Here is a 19028-nt window from a genome sequence, read left to right on the forward strand (position 1 = left end):
AACCCGAGGGGCGGGCATAGCCTGGGAAAGCGACTCCCACCTAAGCGGGGCCACGCCCCCCGGCGCGGCCACGCCCGACGTGAAGCGCGGGAGTCGCCGGGTCGGGGGCGGGGCCTGCACTGCCCCTCCCCCCGCCGCCGCCGGCGGCGGCCTCCGCGCGGGCCTCCCAGCCCTTATTCCACTCACTTTGTTCTCCGCCTTTGTCCTAATCCACACCAGCAGGTGGAGCCGCAGTTAAAGTTTCCGAGTCCGTTCCGGGAGCGGGAGCCCATCTTGCTCGCTGCCGAAGCCCTCGCTGGAGGAGGAGGGTCAGAGCTCGGGTGCAGCCAATCGCGGGCAACGCTGCTAGTTATCAGAGCAGAATGGGCTGTAGTTTAGTGAAATAGGAAAGCTGCAAAACACTGTGGAGTGCTCCCGTGTAAATAAAAAGAGGAAAAAAAAGTTTCTCAAGTGGCCGCTGCACGACGTCGGGCAGGCACCGGGGCGGGGGTCTGCGCTCTCCCGAGCGGCCACGCGCTGGACTTTATTGTGCCGCAACGAGCCCCAGGTCCCATTGTTTGTTTTTTTTTTTTTCTTCAAAATATGGCAAAGGTTCAGGTGAACAATGTAGTGGTGCTGGATAACCCTTCTCCTTTCTACAACCCGTTCCAGTTCGAGATCACCTTCGAGTGCATCGAGGACCTGTCTGAAGGTGAGTCGCGACGCCCGCCGCCCGGGCTGTCAGTTGCGGGCTGCAGACGTTGAAAGTTTCCCGGGCCCGGCCCCGGCGGGGCGGCCGTCCTCGGCGCCGGGCGGGCTGCGGGCCGGGCTCCGCGGAGGGAAACTTGAAGTTGACGGACGACGGCTGCCGAGGCGCGTGCTGCGTTCGGCCGCAGCCCCGGCGCCCGCCGCGGCTCAACTTGGGAGGAACTTGTTCGAGCAGAGGTAGCCATGTTGTCAGCTTTGTCTGGCGGGCAGGCGGTTCGCGGGACCCGCACTCGCGCCCGCCGCGCCGGCCGCGGGGCGCTCCGGCTGGCCCCGCGCCGCGAACGGCCTCCGCGACCCTCGCGGCCCCGGCGAAGAGGCTGGGAGGGAGAGGCGTGCGTGTGGTCGCGCCGGCGAGTTAGGAGCGGAGCCATCTTACCCCGAGCGGAGAATTGGGCTCGCGACCCCGGCGTCACGACGCCTCCTCTCGCCCCGCCGCCCGCCTTCCTGCCCGGAGCGAAAGGCACGTCCCTTACTGGAGCCGACAGCGGAGTTGCCCTACTCTCCTGGCCTGCCGTGCCCGGTCGCTGCGGGGAGGAGAGCGAGGCTGTCCTCGCGCTGATTTCTGGCTCCCTCGACCAACCAGCGGGGGAGGCGGGCGCAGGCTCGGCCCCTCCGCGCCGCGGGCCGGGCGCCGGCGCTCCCCGGGGGCCCTGGGTCCTCCCGGCCGGTCCTCCCCGGCCGGCGCCCGGGACGCGCGGGACGCCCGGGATGCTGTTGCGCGGGCTTCCGGACCAACCCGGACTCCTTTTCCTCAGTGACGAAAACCTCCTCTGTCTCAGGAAGAAAAATACAGCTAAGCTAGGAAGTTACATTTAACCCAAGAGCAGAAATTAGTAAGATGCTAAAATAATTTCCAGGACTTAATCTCTGATTTATAAATAGTCCCAAAGACGACTTTCTTCAAAAACGTGTTGAAATCTAATTAACTCCACATCCAAACAAATGCAGAACATACTCTGGACGTAAAACACAAACGTGGGCTAGGAAATTAATGGTAAGATCCTGATGGCAATGCAAACGTTTTTAGTATTTTTTCTCAATACCTTTTAAGGTCTTCCAAAAAGATAAATATTTTTAATATGTTCAGTAATAAGTATTTATAAAGCTAAAACTGGACAGTTTCTTACCTTTGCTTTCCTTAGATTTTAACAAAGTAATCCAGTATTTCATTTTCAAAATTTGAGGGGAAAAAGTTTATTAGTGTTAATTTTACAACTGAACAGGGGACATGCTGCTTTGAATTTACAAGTATATTTAAAAAAGTGTATTTAAAATTATTTGGCTAATGGTGGCATGTAAAGCGTTTTTATTTTAAAAATTAATCTTTAAAATGTATCTTATGTAGGGTGTTAACTTTAATTATAAAAGCAATATATGCTTATTGTAATAAGCTTTCAAAAAGTTGTACATACATACACAATGTAACAGTCCTTTGTATTCAATGCCTTCTGTCTCACTCCTTTTAAAGTAACCACAATACTTTAATGAGTCTGTTGTTTTAATACATATATAAAGCATAAATGCACATATATTTTATAGAGGACATATTCTGAAAGATGATTTCATTTATTAAAATAAACTAATAGGCCATTGATAATATTAAAGGGTATTCTTACTATTGTGAAATCATTTGATCATTCTCCCATAGTTCTACTACAAGCATTTCAGGAACCAGGCCCATTTTTCATATCCAACAGTCAGCAATTTTTCCTTCTTATTCCCAATTGTACATAAAAAATATGGGCAAATATAAGAAAAACCATTGATCGACGCATTCTGGCTTACACAACAACGTTTTAGGCGTTAGATGTTCTCCAAATTACAGGTATTTCTCAAGTGATGCCTTCCATTTTAGGAGTTAACTGAGAACAAGGAAAATGATTCAAGGTGCTGTTACAGGGCCTTTATATTGGATAGTTGAAACCAGCCATTTATAGAGGCCAAACTATGTTCCATTTTTAACTGGGATTCATTCAAAACCCAGCTGAATCACTTCAGGGTTTTTACAATACTGATGACAAGTATACACCTACTTCCACTGGTACATTTCACTTGCAGGGTGCCATTACTGAGCATTTATTTAGTATTTTAAAAAATATTTTAAGCTGAGTCATACTGAAGCTGCAAAGGAATCTTTCAAAAAGGTGCCATGCCTGTGTACTCCACCTAGAGGCTATGTGGATTAAGGAAACTGCGTGTACTTAGCAAAGGCTCCTTATAGGTTCCATACTTTTATATTATAGTTCTTAAAAAGAAGTGTTCTTGAAATTAAACTACAGAATATTTTGAAGAGAATTTTGACTTTGTCTCAAGTCTCAAACCAGAGTTTGGTCACCATTTTTCATACTTTGTCAGCAACCCCCAAATATTTTCACTTTCCTTTAAAAGCTGCCCTGTTAGATTTGCTTTAGAAAAAGCCTTGAGTCCTTGAGGCAATTTGGTTGTTTCTAATATAAGGCTTATGTCAGGGGGTGGGGCAGCCTTAAAAAATGAGAGGTCAAGATTTTAGCCAGAAGCTTTCCTGTCATACAGGGACATGGGAGACCCTGGCTGTGCTTGAACCTGATGGTCACCAAGCGTGTACAATTTTTGATTGGCTTTTCTGATATTTTTAAGTCTATATATGTCAATAATTATAGCTGTCTATTGAATACTTATAATGCACCAGAATTGAGCATGGTGCTTCATACTTTCCAACTTCAAAATTTGTTCCAATTCTAAAGATTACATACTTTCCACTAGACCACAGGTCTTCCCAAGTATTATAATTAGCTTAGATTCCCTTGGTGACTTCCCTCACTCACTGCCACCACAAATGGAGATACTTTCATACTGAGATTACCATGATCAAATTAAACAATTAGTTAACTTTAAATAAACTTTAACTGAGAGGGCGGCACACCTATAATCCTAGCACTCTGGGAGCCCAAGGAGGGGGAGGATTACTTGAGGTCACAATTTCCAGACCAGCTTGAGCAAGAGTGAGACCCCCCCTGTCTCTACTAAAAATAGAAAAAATTAGCTGGGCATTGTGGCGCATGCCTGTAGACCCCAGCTACTTGGGAGGCTCAAGGATCCCTTGAGCCCAGGAGTTTGAGGTTGCTCTGCGCTAGGCTGATGCCATGGCACTCTGCTCAGGGCAACAGAGTGAGAGTCTGTCTCAAAAAAAAAAAAAAAAAATTATTATTAAGAAAAACAAACTTCAAGTGAGAACCTGTGTAAAGAATCTGACTGTATCCTTTCCCTTACCCCCTTCAAATACTGAAGGCAGGGGAATGAAATGAAAGCTGGGTTTAAAAAAATAATAAAACAACGGATGCTAATTTATTAAAAAAAAAAAAAAAGCACTGAGCATTTGAAACTCAGCTACAGCATCTTTTAAGCAGGAAAATCAATGTGCAGGTGTTCCCTAAACTGCAGCCTGTTCTCGTGAAGGTGAGATTATCTCTCCACCTCTGCTCTCACCCTTTCCCCTGCAATTAAGTTCCCTTATTCCACTATTAATTTGAGAGCTAGAAAGAAAGAAATTTATCTTTCCCAGTTAGGTTTTTGGAAAAAGCCCTGGCTTTGGAGTTGCGGGCATAGCTTGAATTCTTACTCTTTGATTTACAAACTGTGAATGTAGGTAGGTTAACCTCTTGGAGTTTGCATCAAAGTTTGCAACTTGGTTTGCATCATAGGGATAATTAGATCCATATGATAAGGCTGCTGAGGTTTAAGCAACAGGCATGAAGCAGCAAGACCAATGCCCGGCACATAGTAGGTATTTTATAAAAGGTTTATAAATTAAATTACAATTCCTATGCCAGTTCACAAATACCAGTTTGACTTACACCAATTAGAAGACCAACAGTATTATATGTAGTGGTACAAATACATATGAAATTAAAGTTTTATGAAAACCCCATGTGACAATTCTTAGTCTCATCCTCACTTGGCTAGTTTAGTAGCTTTCACACCCCTTAACAACTTCTTTACTTGGCTTTTGGGTCACCTACTTCACTGGCCACTAATTTGTAACCTACTTTATTGATTCTTCAACTTCTTAACCTCTTAACTTTTGGAAAGCCCAAAGGCTCACTCACTAGGAATCCCTTCTATTTTCAAGGCTTTACATATCATTGAAAATTTCCAAATTTTTACCAGACCTATTCAGTATCTCCATTTAGATATCTAGTGCACATTTCAAACATGTCTAAAACTAACTCCTGATAGTTTCTCTCTCACCCTCTGCAAAAAAAGTGGCTCCTGTTGCTTCCAACTTCAAAATTTATCCAGAATATAACCGCTTCACACACTCATGGCTATATGTGATACAAGCCACCATAATTTCTTGCCTCAATTGTTGAAATATTCTGTTTCTGCCCTTGCCCTCTTACAATCTGTACAGAACACAGCAGTCAAAACAGTCCTCTTAAAATGAAAGCTGGATCATGTCACTCTGCTCAAAACCCTCCATGGCTTCCCATGCCACTCAGTGTAAAAGCCAAAGTCCTTACGATGGCCTTCAAAACTGCATGATCTGGCCATGTGCCTCATCCCCCATCATATGGTTGGCTACTCTCCCCCTTGCTCTCATTCTGCTCCAGCCCTGGCCTCCTTGCTTTTTCTAGAACATGCCAAGCATGCTCCTACTTCTGGGCCTTAGTATTTGACAAGATACTCACATTGTTTGCTTCCTCTATCTCCATCAACAAATAAATGATCTTGTGAGATGTTAAGATGCAGGACCCTGCATCTGGAAATGTGCTAGAAGCTGGAAATACAAGTGGTCTAGGACAGAACCATGACATAATAGGTCCTCAGAAAATGACTACTGACTTAAGAGAAAATATAAATCTAAAGGAGCTTTCAGTTCAGTAAATTGGCAGTTTATAATACAGTATGAATAAGAAGTAGTACCTATAATATTTCTGTTATCAACATGGGGAACATAAATATCTACACAGTTATGCAAAAGTGGCAACACACAGTGGCACGAACTAGATTCTCCATGAGCGGCCTAGAAACACACCCCTCTGAGAGTGCTTGTGTAGTCTCTGTGTAGTGAATGCAACAGGCAAACCATACAGTGCTAAACACTCTAAGAGGATGAGGTCTCTCAGAGGTGATTTGTGTGATGAGTTGTCTTCTAACCCCCTACTGAAAAGGAAGCTCCCTCAAAGAGTAGCAGTTCTGGTGATCTTTGGGTTCTCCTCACAGAGCACATTATAAAAGATGCTCAATAAAATCTGCTAGATTGAATTACATATAATGTCTTGGGGTGCACCTGAGTGTCTTGTCCTCTTGTACTTATCTCCACTGAATATACTCTATTGTATCAAGTGGTGTAAAGATCTCAGTTTCCTCTTCCCAATTTAAAGAATGTATGACATGAGGAGGTGCCATAAGGAAAAAACACAGCTGTGGTCCTTTTAAGAGTTGATGAGCTGATGCCACTTACTTCTGAGCCACAAGGGAGGTTTGCTCATAATGATTTTTCCACTCTGGAGCTCTATGATGATTTGAGTCTCTGCAACATAGTATAGGGCAGCCCTTCCAATGTGTGTTGAGGAAGGTGTTAAAAAATGAAATACAAAAAAGGGGCGGAGGGATGCTATAACCAAATAAATTTGGAAAATGCTGGATTAATGTTACTGGTGTTCTTTACTAAAGGATATCTCAGGACACTTACCGTGCCAGTGTGCTTTATGAATCCTCAAGACAAGGTTTATAGCATTTCCCAAGTTTTTGGCTATGTTATTTGTGAAGAGCACTGACCAGGAACCAGTGTTTCACAAAAGAGCATTTTGAGAAACTGGCATAAGGTGTGAACTCTGGTAAGAATTTCATAAGGAGCATTTCAGTGCCTCTCTGGATTTTCTGCTATAAGAAGCCAATTTTGGCAGCCAGTAAATGGTTAAGTGGACATCAAAAAGGTTTTTTATGTCATCTGGTAATGTAATTAATAAGTGTGAAATAACACTTTGGTTTTTACCCTAGACTTGGAGTGGAAAATTATCTATGTGGGCTCTGCAGAAAGTGAAGAATACGATCAAGTTTTAGATTCTGTTTTAGTGGGTCCTGTTCCTGCAGGAAGGCACATGTTTGTATTTCAGGTAAGATGAATCTTGGTAAATGTGTATGCCAAATATGTTTCTAAGTAGACTGGATTATCTCTTCCTTATCCCTTTTCTTTTGGGTTAAATCACTCTGCTTCTGCTGTATTCTCTTTTAATTTGCTTCCATCATGTTTTAGGCAATCTCTGTGTCTCAACAGAACTTTACTTCTTGGTTTTATATGTTCAGAAGTGTTAATGTGATACTTATTTTAGGGAGATACACAACATACAGTAAACTTTATACTATATCATGATATACATGGTGGTTAATTTTGGGCTCTTCTGTGAATAGTCCCTTAGGATCAGACTTCCCCGAGTGGCAGTCTAGCAGCCCAAAACATGGATTCAAAATGCTTATTACTAACGAGAATAGTTAGTAATGCATCTTCAGTTTATGGTTTCAGCTACTAGGAGTGATGATGATGTAACAAAAACAACTTTATTTCAGCAATCAGTAAGTGAGCTAGGTTAACAGGTAGTAGATAGAGATGGGTGATCTTTGGTTGCTGGAATGAAAGTCTGGTGGTTTACTGCAACATCTAATAATCTACATGTCTTACAGAGGACTGCTGTTAACAAATCTACTACTACCCCACCAGTTATTGGTGAGGGGAAATTCTACTACTATAAATTATGTTCTTAGATCCCACTGACAGTATTTGGGTCTGTGCCAAGTCTTCAGACACTGTCTTCTGTACTCAAAAGTGTTATTTCTTTTAACCCATGTTAAATAGCTATATAAAAGTATTCAGTCATTTCTCAATTATCCATTCTTATTCAGAGAAAGATATTTGTAATAGTCCAAAGAGTAGCCATAGGTTTTTAAAAACCTATTTTTGTTATGAATATTTCTACCCAACAGTTAAGTAAAACCCACTGAAAAGACTTAATCCAGAAAGAAAATCTAACTCTTCCTATCCCTGACCTCCCATGTTTTCTCACTTCTCAGATGGGGCCCATTTAAATGAATGCTGTTGGTCAAATAATCCCACCAGAAATTGGGGAAGAATCACTTAGACACATGCCATCACTAGAGCTGCCACCTTTCCCTCCGTGTCGTAAATTTTGAATTCAGAATCTTGGTTTTCTAGCCTTAGTGCTTTTTGTTAAAAAGCAACAGATAATTTAGCGTATACTGCCAGGTGCAGTGGCTTATACCTGTGATCTCAGTGATGCAGGACTGCTTGAGGCCAGGAGTTTGAGACCAGCCTGTAACATAGTGATACCCTCCCTCTAAAAAACAAAAAAGAAAAAAAAATTGGCCCAGTATGGGGGTGCATGCCTGTACTCTCAGCTGCTAGGGAGGCTGAGGAAGAAGGATCACTTGAGCCCAAGGGTTTGAGGCTGCAGTGAGCTAAAACTGGGCCACTGTACTTCAACCTGGGTGACAGCACAAGACCTCATCTCTAAAAAAATTATAAAATAATTTGATGTATCTAAACAAATGGTTAAGAAAGGCTCAAATATGCTAATTAAAAATGCTGTTAACCTGAGCTGTGTGAGTGCATAACATTGTAAAATACATGGGTAACAGAATGCCGTGTTCTATAGGAGGAAGCACTGCAGTTACAGACCTGATCAAATCCGGACTCCTCTGCTTATTAGCCATGTGTGACTTTAGACAAGCTCCCTTGGTCACTCTAGTCATCTGTAAAATGTAGATAATATTCTACCTCATAAGAATGGTATGAAAAATAAAGCATTTAGTACAATCACTGACAAATAGTGTCCTATTTCTATAATTAGAACTAAATTTTTATTCTCTTAGCTTCATGAAATTGTTATATAAAGAAGCAGGATTTGCTTTGACCCACAAGCCTGAGGAACCCATACTTTGGATGATAATTCATGATATAGTACAAGAAACTTGAGTTGACATACAGTGATACACCTTTTTATGCTACTCTGAAAACTTACAAATAAATGCCTTATTTTTTAAACAAACCCTTGAAAATCTTTTGTGTTTATGTTAAGAATACTCCTAAGCTTTTGGCTGAGAATGCTGTAGGAAAAAAATTATGCAAAAATGTTTCCTTCTGGTGATTTTTGAGTAGCTTTACCTTGGTATCAGTGCACATATTGCCAAGAAGAACGGAGGCGGCACAGTGTGATTTAGGTCATTTGTTTGGCCCGTATATTTTACAAAATTCACCATTATCCACAGAAGCTAAAGTACAGCTTTTGTTTTGTATTTTAAACTGTTATAGTATTCTCCTGGTCTGCCATGATTTTGCCTCTCAGAATAGTTAAACATGCTTTTCTTGTGAGTAGGTCAAAGGCTAGCAGGAAGATGTCCAAACATCTGCCTCGTATTGCTGGCTAGAGTCAAAGATCTCTGCCCAGCACTTATCCATCTTAAATGATCTGAGAGGCCTATAAGTTTCTCCACCCAAATTTGCTCAAGCTGAATCCTTTTCAAATTTTGATTGTTTTAATATTTGCAAACAAATTTTAAAACACAAACATGTCTAGAACCATTTTACTTCTGAAGGTATGGGAAGCAATGTGGGGGAGAGTTCCCATAGCAGTACTGATTTATATTTCCCATCTCTACCCACTTCCAGTACATTGGCATACCTCTGGACACCCTGGAAGTAACATAACCCCTTTAGGGAAGGGGTATATAGGATCTCTAAGACACAACAGCACATTCACCAGGACAGGCTCTCTGTCCCCATCCTGGTGTCTCTCCAGAGAAATCATATACCCCTTCAGGTCAAGAACTGAGTTATGAATGAATTTCAAAATACTAAGTGTTCATAGCTGTGCCAGACATGAGATTGAAAAGATGAACTGGATGGGACTCCTGCCCTGGATAAAGCCTGAGTTGTATGTGTGTGTAGCAGGGAAGACTGAAAAGTAATATATTTAGATTGTTGCACATGCATTTGTAGAGGATTTGTGTCAAGTAATATAAGCACATAAAAAAGGAATCTACTGATTCTACCTTCTGAATTAGAAAGGGCTTCATTGAGAAGGATACATTTGATCAAATGTTAAGCATCAAAAGATGAATTTTTCAGGATGTCAGGGAGAGAACTTTTAGGCCAAGGGAACAGTGTGTTGGAGGCACAGAGCATGAAAGATTAGCACCACGTTTGAAAGAACTGGATAATTCATATATAGAACAAGGGTGGAGTTAAAGGAGGTGTGAATGGAGATGTTGGTTGGAGACCAATTGTTATGGGCCTTATAAATGAAGTTAAAGAAGTGAGATTTTATCTTTTAGAAATGGGAACCAATCATCTGAGGTTTTAAAATCAGGCAAAGAGATAGGAACAGATCTGTGCTTAAATAGCTAATGCTGGTAGCACTGCACATGATTAGGCTAGAGCTGGGGAGACCAGTTAGAAAGTTTAGGAATATTCTAGATAAGAGATGAAGGCACAAGTTTAGCCTTTAGAAATGAAAAATCGACTGATTAGATATGGGAGATAGAGAAGCTGTGGGTGATTGAGGTTTTTAGCCTAGATGACCAGGTAGATATAAAATGCCTTTTTGTGTCATCTACACGTGGTAGGAACATCAGTCTTCAATGTTTCCAAGCTGAGACATTGGCTGAAGCATTCACCTAGGCCCAAGGATGTTCCTTGGTGTCCGAGCAACAGTAAGGTAATTTGCTGGGACTTGACCCACTCATCACCCAGAATGGCTGCCTCAGGTCGAGCTCAGATGCCTCAGCCATCACTGCCTATGTCCCCTCAATCTGTGGCTCCCTCCATCCAATCAGTTACTTTACTGTTCCACATGCTACTATAGACAGGGTCCTACCCTTTGCTCATGCTCCTAGCTGCCTCTAACTTGCTTGCTTACCTTCTACACTCCTCTGGGTACAGTTTACAATAGCTTGATTCAAAACAAGGTCTTTGACATCTGCCAAAAACAATCTTTACCTTCACTGAATTTCCACAGTTATGTGTGGTTTAAACAGCACACTATACTGTAGTGCCTAGCAAAGTGACTATTGAGTAGTCTCAACAAAGGATTATTAATATTTTTTGAAAATCTGCTATTTCCATCCCATTTTCAGTTTTATACTATCTATTAGAATATCTGTGAGGGGTGGTTGAGTGGGTATGAAAATATAGCGTCCTGAGTTGAAGAACGAAACTGGTATAATAAATATTTGCTGCCAACAGGCTGTGTGGAGATAATTTAATATTTACTAATTTAGGTCTGAAAATTATGACTAGAAAAGGTTAAAATCAATAAGACTATTTGCTTTGTTTACTACATTTTATGAAAGATTTTGTAATAAATATTGCATAATCCCTCATGAACCACCATGCACTGTAGCCAGAATTATTTCCCAAGAGAAGTGTGGGGTTGCTTTGAAGTATCGAGGATACTTACAGGAACTGTACTTTCTAGCTATAAGTCAATCTCAAAAATGAGCATTTGCCTTCCCAGTATGATTTCCAAGTTTTTGTTGTTGCATCCTCAACTGATGGTACTCAAGATAACTAAAACTCCAGCCTTGCCTGCTCTTAACAACTTTTTCTGTTTTCCTTTTCTTTTTAAATTCTAGGCTGATGCCCCTAATCCAGGACTCATTCCAGATGCAGATGCAGTAGGTGTAACAGTTGTGCTAATTACTTGTACCTATCGAGGTCAAGAATTTATTAGAGTTGGCTATTATGTAAATAATGAATATACTGAAACAGAATTAAGAGAAAATCCACCAGTAAAACCAGACTTTTCTAAGGTAATGTTCTTACTATTCCTTTTTAATTACTTTTACTATACAATTTTTTAAGTGGTTGCTATTACTGTTTCATAGTACACTATGAAAATGACTTTGAGACAAAATAAATTTGAGGTCCTTGTGCCAACTGGGCTAACTAATTATTGTTCCATTACTATGGATGACCTCAAACCCTACCCTCCAGGTGAGTCATTAGTAATTAATGTTGGGCAGACACCTGAACATCTCTATTGGTTTAGGAAAATGAAAGTGTCTCTTGTAAGAAAGAAGCCTTTTTTTATGGCTTTCTGTGTAACATTTCCCATACATCATAACTCTATTCATGTCAACCTTTAGGACATGGGAATTTATGTTTGTTGTACTGATTATTCAGTAATGATATTTTTATGTATAACTGTTCCCAAAATTGTGGGGGAAAGTTCTATTTGTTTTCCATGTGAACAGTGTTATCTCAGAATACCTATATGCTAAAGATCTGCCATTTGTAGAGGTAAACTAAAGCTCTTAAATACTTCTCATGGTGAAAAAGAGTTAAAACTCTGACTGAGAAGCTGAAATCTGTGATTCACCGTTCTCAAAGATACTTAATACCTTATTTTCGATTGGGAACTGTAACAGTTTAGTAACTGGTGATCTTGTGAGGATGCAAAGTAGGGGAAGTTGAACATGACACACTATCTCTTAGACCATGCAAGAAAAATTACAGGGCAACAGAATAGAATGTTCTCCTTTCTATAATAAGGATGGAATATTTTTCATACAGATTGTAGGATCTTCCATTGATCCAATTTCTTAGTTTCCTGTATGGCACCTTGTATAGCAGAAAAGAGAATAAACTAGAATACTGTTTCTAAGAAGGAGACATCTTTAAAAGCCATCTTTAAAACCATTAATAATAAGAGGTTATATTTGAGGAAATTTTTCATTTTCCTTAAAAAGATAGCAATGTGAAGAGGGCTTAGTTTGTTAGATGAAGCATTTTCTGAAGCATTCATCTTCAAAAAAAGAAAAGATCGTCTCCGCTTTAGAAAACAGACGTATAGAGGAGGTATTTTCTTGAATAGTAAAACACCTGAATGTGTATCCTCTCAGATTCTCCATGTTTCCATTCATCTAAGGTAATCTCTTTGCCATGGCTCTAGTCCTGATTGGCTAATATTATATTTAAGGTGCTTTATTTATTTGACTTACACTTTGTATATGAACTTAGCCCTTCAGGAGTACTAACGTGAACCATTTATTAAGCTCTTATTTGCATATGGTGATCTAACTTTATTAATGTTTACCATTTATATATTTCCTTCTTCCTCTAGCTTCAAAGGAACATTCTGGCATCTAATCCCAGGGTCACAAGATTCCACATTAATTGGGAAGATAACACAGAAAAACTGGAAGATACAGAGAGCAGTAATCCAAATCTACAGTCACTTCTTTCAACAGATGCATTACCTTCAGCGTCAAAGGGATGGTCCACATCAGAAAACTCACTAAATGTCATGTTAGAATCCCACATGGACTGCATGTGACCACCTGCCATCCCTTTAGTACAAATTAAGCTATTAAACCCACACAGAACTATTTCCCTGAAATTCCGTAAGTACATAGTCAAGATACAATGTGAAGAATTTGTTTAAAAACATCCTGTAGAAAGAAAGTTTATAAGAAAACCAGTATTTGAACAAATTGTGGAATATAAATACAGCTATTTTTAAGTAATTTTTTTCTCTAATGTGTTATTTTATTTGTCCTGAAACTACTCTAATTAAAGCATATATATTATTTTCTTCTCCTTTACATGTAATTAAAGCACTTACAAAGAAAAATATGAATCATTGGACCAGGTTGTCAAGATATGTTAGCCTCTTGGAAAGTAATCTTTGGACCATTAATTTTATTGGCCTTTGAAAGAACAAAGTTCACTTCAACTAAAATGTTTCTTCCTATGAAAACACAGTGTGGTTTAATTTAAGGGGAAAATTTCCTTTCTTTTTTGGTATGGCCTTTAAAAGGGGATTTGAAATTAACTATAGGCTATTTTCCAGGTCACCCTGAAGCCTCTCATGGCTACTATTACAGTTCACATAATGTTGGACAAAATTTGGTTTGTTTTCTAAGATAATAACAAATGTGGCTAATTGTTTATAAGGCAACCCTGGCTATGGTTTTTGTTTTTATAACAGAGTTTAGCACATCTGAGCACTTCTTGAATCATACATTGTTACTACCCAATGAATTCAAGACCAAATACAAATATCAAGAGCAAATACAGACTCCCTAAGTTGAAGAATAGGAGATTATAAGGACTCAAATTTGTCCATTACATTTATAAAAATATAAATAAATACTATAAACTTTTTAAAATTCTTCTGATCATTTGTTGTTGGCAGGATATAAAAAGAGTATATAAAAACAGTGGATTTAGAAAGGTATATTTAGCTTTATCATAATAGTTAAGTCACTATTTTAGAAATATGTATATTTTCACATTTGTACTACTCTTCCCCATTTTCTCTGACACGAAGAATGAGATCAGGCATATCTGTGGTTAACATTTTCTAGATAGCTTTTCTACATAAGTTTTTGAAAAGCAGTGTTGGACAGGAATTCATTAACTAGATGGGCTAAAAGGTTCTTTTTGAGAGCTACGTCCTTCCTCAAAAAGTTTCTTATGTTGTGTTAAATTAAGGGTAGAATGTTTTCATTATTCTTGCTCAGCAAGACAGCAGTATAATGCAGGTTATGCAGTGCCTTCATATATGAAACTTTTATACTTGCACTTTTTAAAGGTTTTATGTTGAGGAAAGAAAGGGCATTTGTCTAAATACAGATTCTAAATTGTATATATTTCCTATTATCCTAAAAAAGTAAATTTATGAAGCCAAGTTTTGCCAAATGTTAAAGTTTGAAATTTTTAATACACCAGATTAAAATACTGTCCATTAACTAGTTCATAGATTTTAAAAGTAAAATACTTCTGACTGTTAAACTTGATGAAGAAAATCTCATTTTTGTCTAATTGCAATTAAAAGAAAATGTTAAAATATTAAAATGAAAATAAAAGCATTACTTTCCAATAAGAGCTCAGTGATTAATATAACAGAAGCAAGATATGTGCTTTTTAAAAATAAAGCATAATAAGCCAAATCACCAAATAAAGTAATTTACTGCTGAGTTTTTATTCTGACTATAACTATCAGTTTGTAGTAATATCAAAAGGTTTTTATGTCAATTTGTAAATGGGTAGTTAATCTTCACAGAAGTTTGGGACACAAACATTTTCCTTTTATCTTAAATGTTATGGCTTTATAATTTTTAAAAAATGAAAATAGATTTAGAATTCATACATTAGGAAATAAGAAACTATACCATGTAGATCTTTTCCCTGTTTAGCCTCATTTATAGATACTATATCTGAATTATAGCTAGAAGGCATAGAATTGTTTTTCCCCTTTGATCATAGTAAATAGCTGTGTCCTGAGAAGATAAACATGAACAAATTACTTATGGCACTGAAGAGATAGGTGAGAAGACTGGAGGAAATAGGGGTAGCGCTTGAGCTCAGAGAACATTCAGGAAGTCTGAGGAAGTGTGTGTATGTATTTACTTATTCTTAACCTTAGGCTCCCATGTGGTCTTACTCTCTGGTTTTAAGATTTGGGGTTTCTAGTTTTCCCAAGACTGTGGAAGCAGTTTTCAAAATTTTTTATCATAATCCATGGTACAAAAATTCTTTAAAAAAAATAAAGTGTGACCCCTGTAACACAAGTATGTATTTACATTAAAAACTTTCATGAAAATGCACCCTTAGTGCACCTGTTACTACGTGCAGTATTCTGGCATTTTTTTTTTAAATTGTATTTCACTGTCAAAGTGCTGCTTTTGACCCACTGAATTGACTTTTATGACTTTCTAATGGGTTGCAATATACAGTTTGAAGAAAGGCTAGTCTGGCCCTTTAGGTAGAATTAGCAATAACTTTTCTACAGTTGTAAAGCTTATATTCCCTATACCTGTCTTTTCTCTCAGATTTGGATTATGATCTTGGTATAAAAAAGGAGGGGAAAGTGCCAGTACAGTTTTTTACACTAATTCATTAATCCAGTGAATCAGCAGCTATTCACTTTTAAATTGCCCTAATACTCTGAAATTATGAGTAGCCCACAAGATAGCCTGGACTCATTTTTTGACATTCCACATAATTACTTAGGAAACATTCTGCATAGTTACTTGGGAAACATCTTTATTATCATTTTATACAGACTCTAGAACATTGAGTCATAAGGATTTTAAAATGCATAGGAAATATTCTTTATATATTCTTGCTGCCTTCCCTTCTAGTAACCTGAAGTTTATCTCTTCTCCACAAATCCCTTCTTGTCAATGCTTAATGTACTCTTCAGTTATATTCATATTTCAAAACCTGACAGCCCCTTCACAATGGTTTCCCACTTATATAAGATCATTAGTGAAGCATTTTCAGTTATATGATAAATTTTAAAGTATAAGCTTCTCATAAGAAACTTAGGCACAGGTCAATGGAAGCTAGATTCCCTTTACAAGCAGCAAATAACATTTGCACAATGTGTGAAACCAAGGGCTTATTTTTAGAAGAACATTGAAACACTACCCCAATCAAAAGTGTAAAAGTATAAAATGGCATCAAAACATTTTTTAAAATAAATTTTTCCTAAATTCCCTAGGTCACTTTATTTATAATCAAATCTTGACATTCTATCTGCAAAGGCTTTTAAATGTACTTGCGAAAGAATCATTACAATGTATGAATGAAGCTTCACATTGCAGTGATGAAAGTATGCTTTCCGAATACTGATAGACAAATTTTCTACATATTTTGATAGAAGCTACTGTTGCCTATCAGATCTATGAGCATGAACATGCCTTAAGTTCTGCACCTTCTGTCTACTTTTGTAAATTTACCCCTATTTAGTTTATTTTAACATTCTGTTTGCTGGGTCTTCATAAAATGCCAGATGATGTGTACTTTTTCCTGCATACATATGTATGATGGAATCACTAGAGAATGAGAATATCAAATAGGATTGTTCAAAATTAAGATGCAAAGGTAAGTGAAGGTGGAGCTTTCAAAATATTTTCTTAGAGCTACAAAAGTAATGTTGCATATTTCCTTCAGTTTTGGGCAATAATCTCAAAAGTTAGCTTGAAAATTATCCTATTATAGGCAGTTTTTCATCAGAAAACTATTGTGTTAGCTTCTGTAGTAATATTAAATTACTTGAAATTGTCACATAAAGTACCTGCACTCGTAGATCCAATTCCTGTGGTCAGCACAGATCTTGGTGTAATCTTTGCTGCATATTTCAGGAATTGAGATTTCCCTGTGCCAGGATCCCCAACCAATAAGAGATGAGATTCACCTAGGAAAAAGTAAATATGTAAAGTTTTAAATTTTAATAAAAGGACCTGTGAACAAATACAATTAATCAAAAAGAAAATGGTCCACTTGGAATGCCAACACTTTTATTTTTTTGGTTTTTTTTGGCAGGTGAGTTGGCAATTTATATAGTATTTCTGCTGTATACTTTCACATAAGGTCATTTGAGGAAGAGTTTAACTAGAAAAATCTTTAGAAAAGTTAACTTATAAATTTAACAGTCTTTGATTACTGAATGTGACATTTAAAATTTTATTAAATAAGTTATATGCTATTTCCAGATGTTTAGGCCTATAGTTAACATTTAAAAAATTTTTGGCTTACAAGGTTTCTGATTTTATTTAATCTATTTTTAAATACCAAACTACTGTGATTAAATCTTTCCATACAAGTCATACAAGTATTTTATTCTATTTTTATTTAAGAACTTGTAAGTGTTGGGGACTTTGTAAGTGCTTTATAAATATTAAATCACATAGGATTCCAATAGTTGAAACTTTTTCATTTTATGAAAATTCTACTAGTGAAATATTTTAATTATATGTACTCTTATTTTTCAAATATAACATAAATGAGCATGTTCATATCCTATAGTATATATTATCTCACTGACCAAATGAATTTCTTTAGTAATACTCCAGTGTTTTCTAAATGTATTAATAGGAAACCCTTTTATAAGCTCAATATTCATCAGAGTGCCTTGCAAATAGGTGATCAAAATATATACATGAACTTAATACTGAACTGTTCTATACTGTACTGTATATGGTTTTAGAGTCCCTACTAATAGCCTGATCTATAGTTTTTGGTTTACATACTTCATGCTAGACTCTGGTCAGTTAAGTATGTTAGCTGCAAAAGAGCTTTCTGCCATCCGGACATAATTGTACACTTAAGAGTAATCTTTGCTTGAATGTGTGTGACCTACAGCAGCACCTCACAGCAGCTGGAACATTTGTTCTCTAGCAGCAGAAGGGGAATCGGCAGGCAGATGCCCAAGAGCAGCAGTCTGAGAGAAACACTGACAGTCACAGATGGAAAGACACTGACTTGGAGACATTAAAATGCACCATTTCTAATCTTTTCCTCTTGAAAAGACTGAGGATCCAATGAAAAACATACCCAGTAATGGAAACGTAAAGGTGTTATTTTGTGGCACCCTTAAAGGCTAGAGCAAAAGCATATACCAGTTGAAAAGCATGATTTCTTTTAGCCTTTCTAGATTTCTAAAATAGCTTCTCATATATAGATGCTGGACTAAGTATGAGATATTTGGACAATCGTCAGTTTTAAAAGATTACCTTTAAAAGATAAAGCTGAACAAGTGGTTTTTATTCAGGAAAGAAAAAGTCTAGCTTCTCTCCCTGTGTTAATATTTCTCAGAATTTTTCAATAGCTACTAACCTCTGACCCGTGTTCCTGTGGCATCAGTCCTTTGAATCCCACCAGCCAGCACCATGGCCACAGCAAGCTTTACTAGATACATCCCAAATACTTGAGGGCACAAGCTGGCCAATATTTCATTCCTTCCTAAGAAAGGCAGAAAGATCAGAAGTCACCAATAATTATCAAGAAACCCTAACTGAAATTTCCCTTCCTATCCTAACTGACCATGCTCCCATAAACATACTCTTTCTGCAACTTGAAATGAGCAAGAGGGCAAATTCCAAATGACTAAAAGGAGTAAGTAACTTTTTGGTTCTAAAAAGTCCTTTTCTTATTAATTCCATGAGATAAAAAGTCTGCCTTTTATTCCTGGGTGCTACTTAACTTTCTATGAATTTATCATACTTTAGAAGGTATGTAAAGAAAGGAAATCTTTTCTCCCTCATCTATGACCTATCAGGCCAACACATCATCCCTTAAAGTAATACCAGTTGTACTTTCTATGTGGTAATTTCAGTAAAATTACTCTTCTGCCTAAATACAAGGAAGGTGTTCAATCTCAGAAACAAGGAGTCAGGTCATAGGACCCAGTAATCTTTGAATATAGAGCTAGTTGGAGCTCATGGAGCTTCTCTAGAAGTGTAAGAGAAGGAAGAGAAGTAAAACCAAAGTAAAA

At 38.1% G+C, this 19028-nt stretch overlaps 2 protein-coding genes across 3 annotated transcripts in view; one reads left to right on the forward strand and one right to left on the reverse strand.

Annotated features, from left to right (window-relative positions):
- The window catches only part of MCM9 (minichromosome maintenance 9 homologous recombination repair factor), a 64192-nt gene that overhangs the window by 29507 nt on the left and 15657 nt on the right, over window positions 1-19028 (reverse strand). For both annotated transcript variants that reach the window (XM_045544260.1, XM_045544261.1), the window contains exons 6-7: window positions 18371-18496; window positions 16830-16949 (exon numbers count right to left, since the gene is read on the reverse strand). In XM_045544260.1, the coding sequence (XP_045400216.1) occupies window positions 16830-16949; window positions 18371-18496 (246 nt within the window). The remainder of the gene's footprint in view (window positions 1-16829; window positions 16950-18370; window positions 18497-19028) is intronic.
- On the forward strand, window positions 242-14627 carry ASF1A (anti-silencing function 1A histone chaperone). The gene is made up of 4 exons (XM_045544262.1): window positions 242-691; window positions 6730-6845; window positions 11377-11553; window positions 12867-14627. The coding sequence occupies exons 1-4, from the start codon at window positions 583-585 to the stop codon at window positions 13077-13079; spliced, it is 615 nt and encodes a 204-aa protein (XP_045400218.1). The 5' UTR covers window positions 242-582; the 3' UTR covers window positions 13080-14627.

The sequence above is a fragment of the Lemur catta genome, chromosome 2 (genome assembly GCF_020740605.2).
Source record: "Lemur catta isolate mLemCat1 chromosome 2, mLemCat1.pri, whole genome shotgun sequence".
In the NCBI taxonomy this organism is placed as follows: domain Eukaryota; kingdom Metazoa; phylum Chordata; class Mammalia; order Primates; family Lemuridae; genus Lemur; species Lemur catta.

Excerpts from the sequence above, each read along its gene's own strand:
- ASF1A (XM_045544262.1), top strand. The coding sequence starts at position 583 with ATGGCAAAGGTTCAGGTGAACAATGTAGTGGTGCTGGATAACCCTTCT. Across the intron at positions 6,846-11,376 it reads GGCACATGTTTGTATTTCAG|GCTGATGCCCCTAATCCAGG; the intron begins GTAAGATGAATC and ends TTTAAATTCTAG. Across the intron at positions 11,554-12,866 it reads TAAAACCAGACTTTTCTAAG|CTTCAAAGGAACATTCTGGC; the intron begins GTAATGTTCTTA and ends TTCTTCCTCTAG.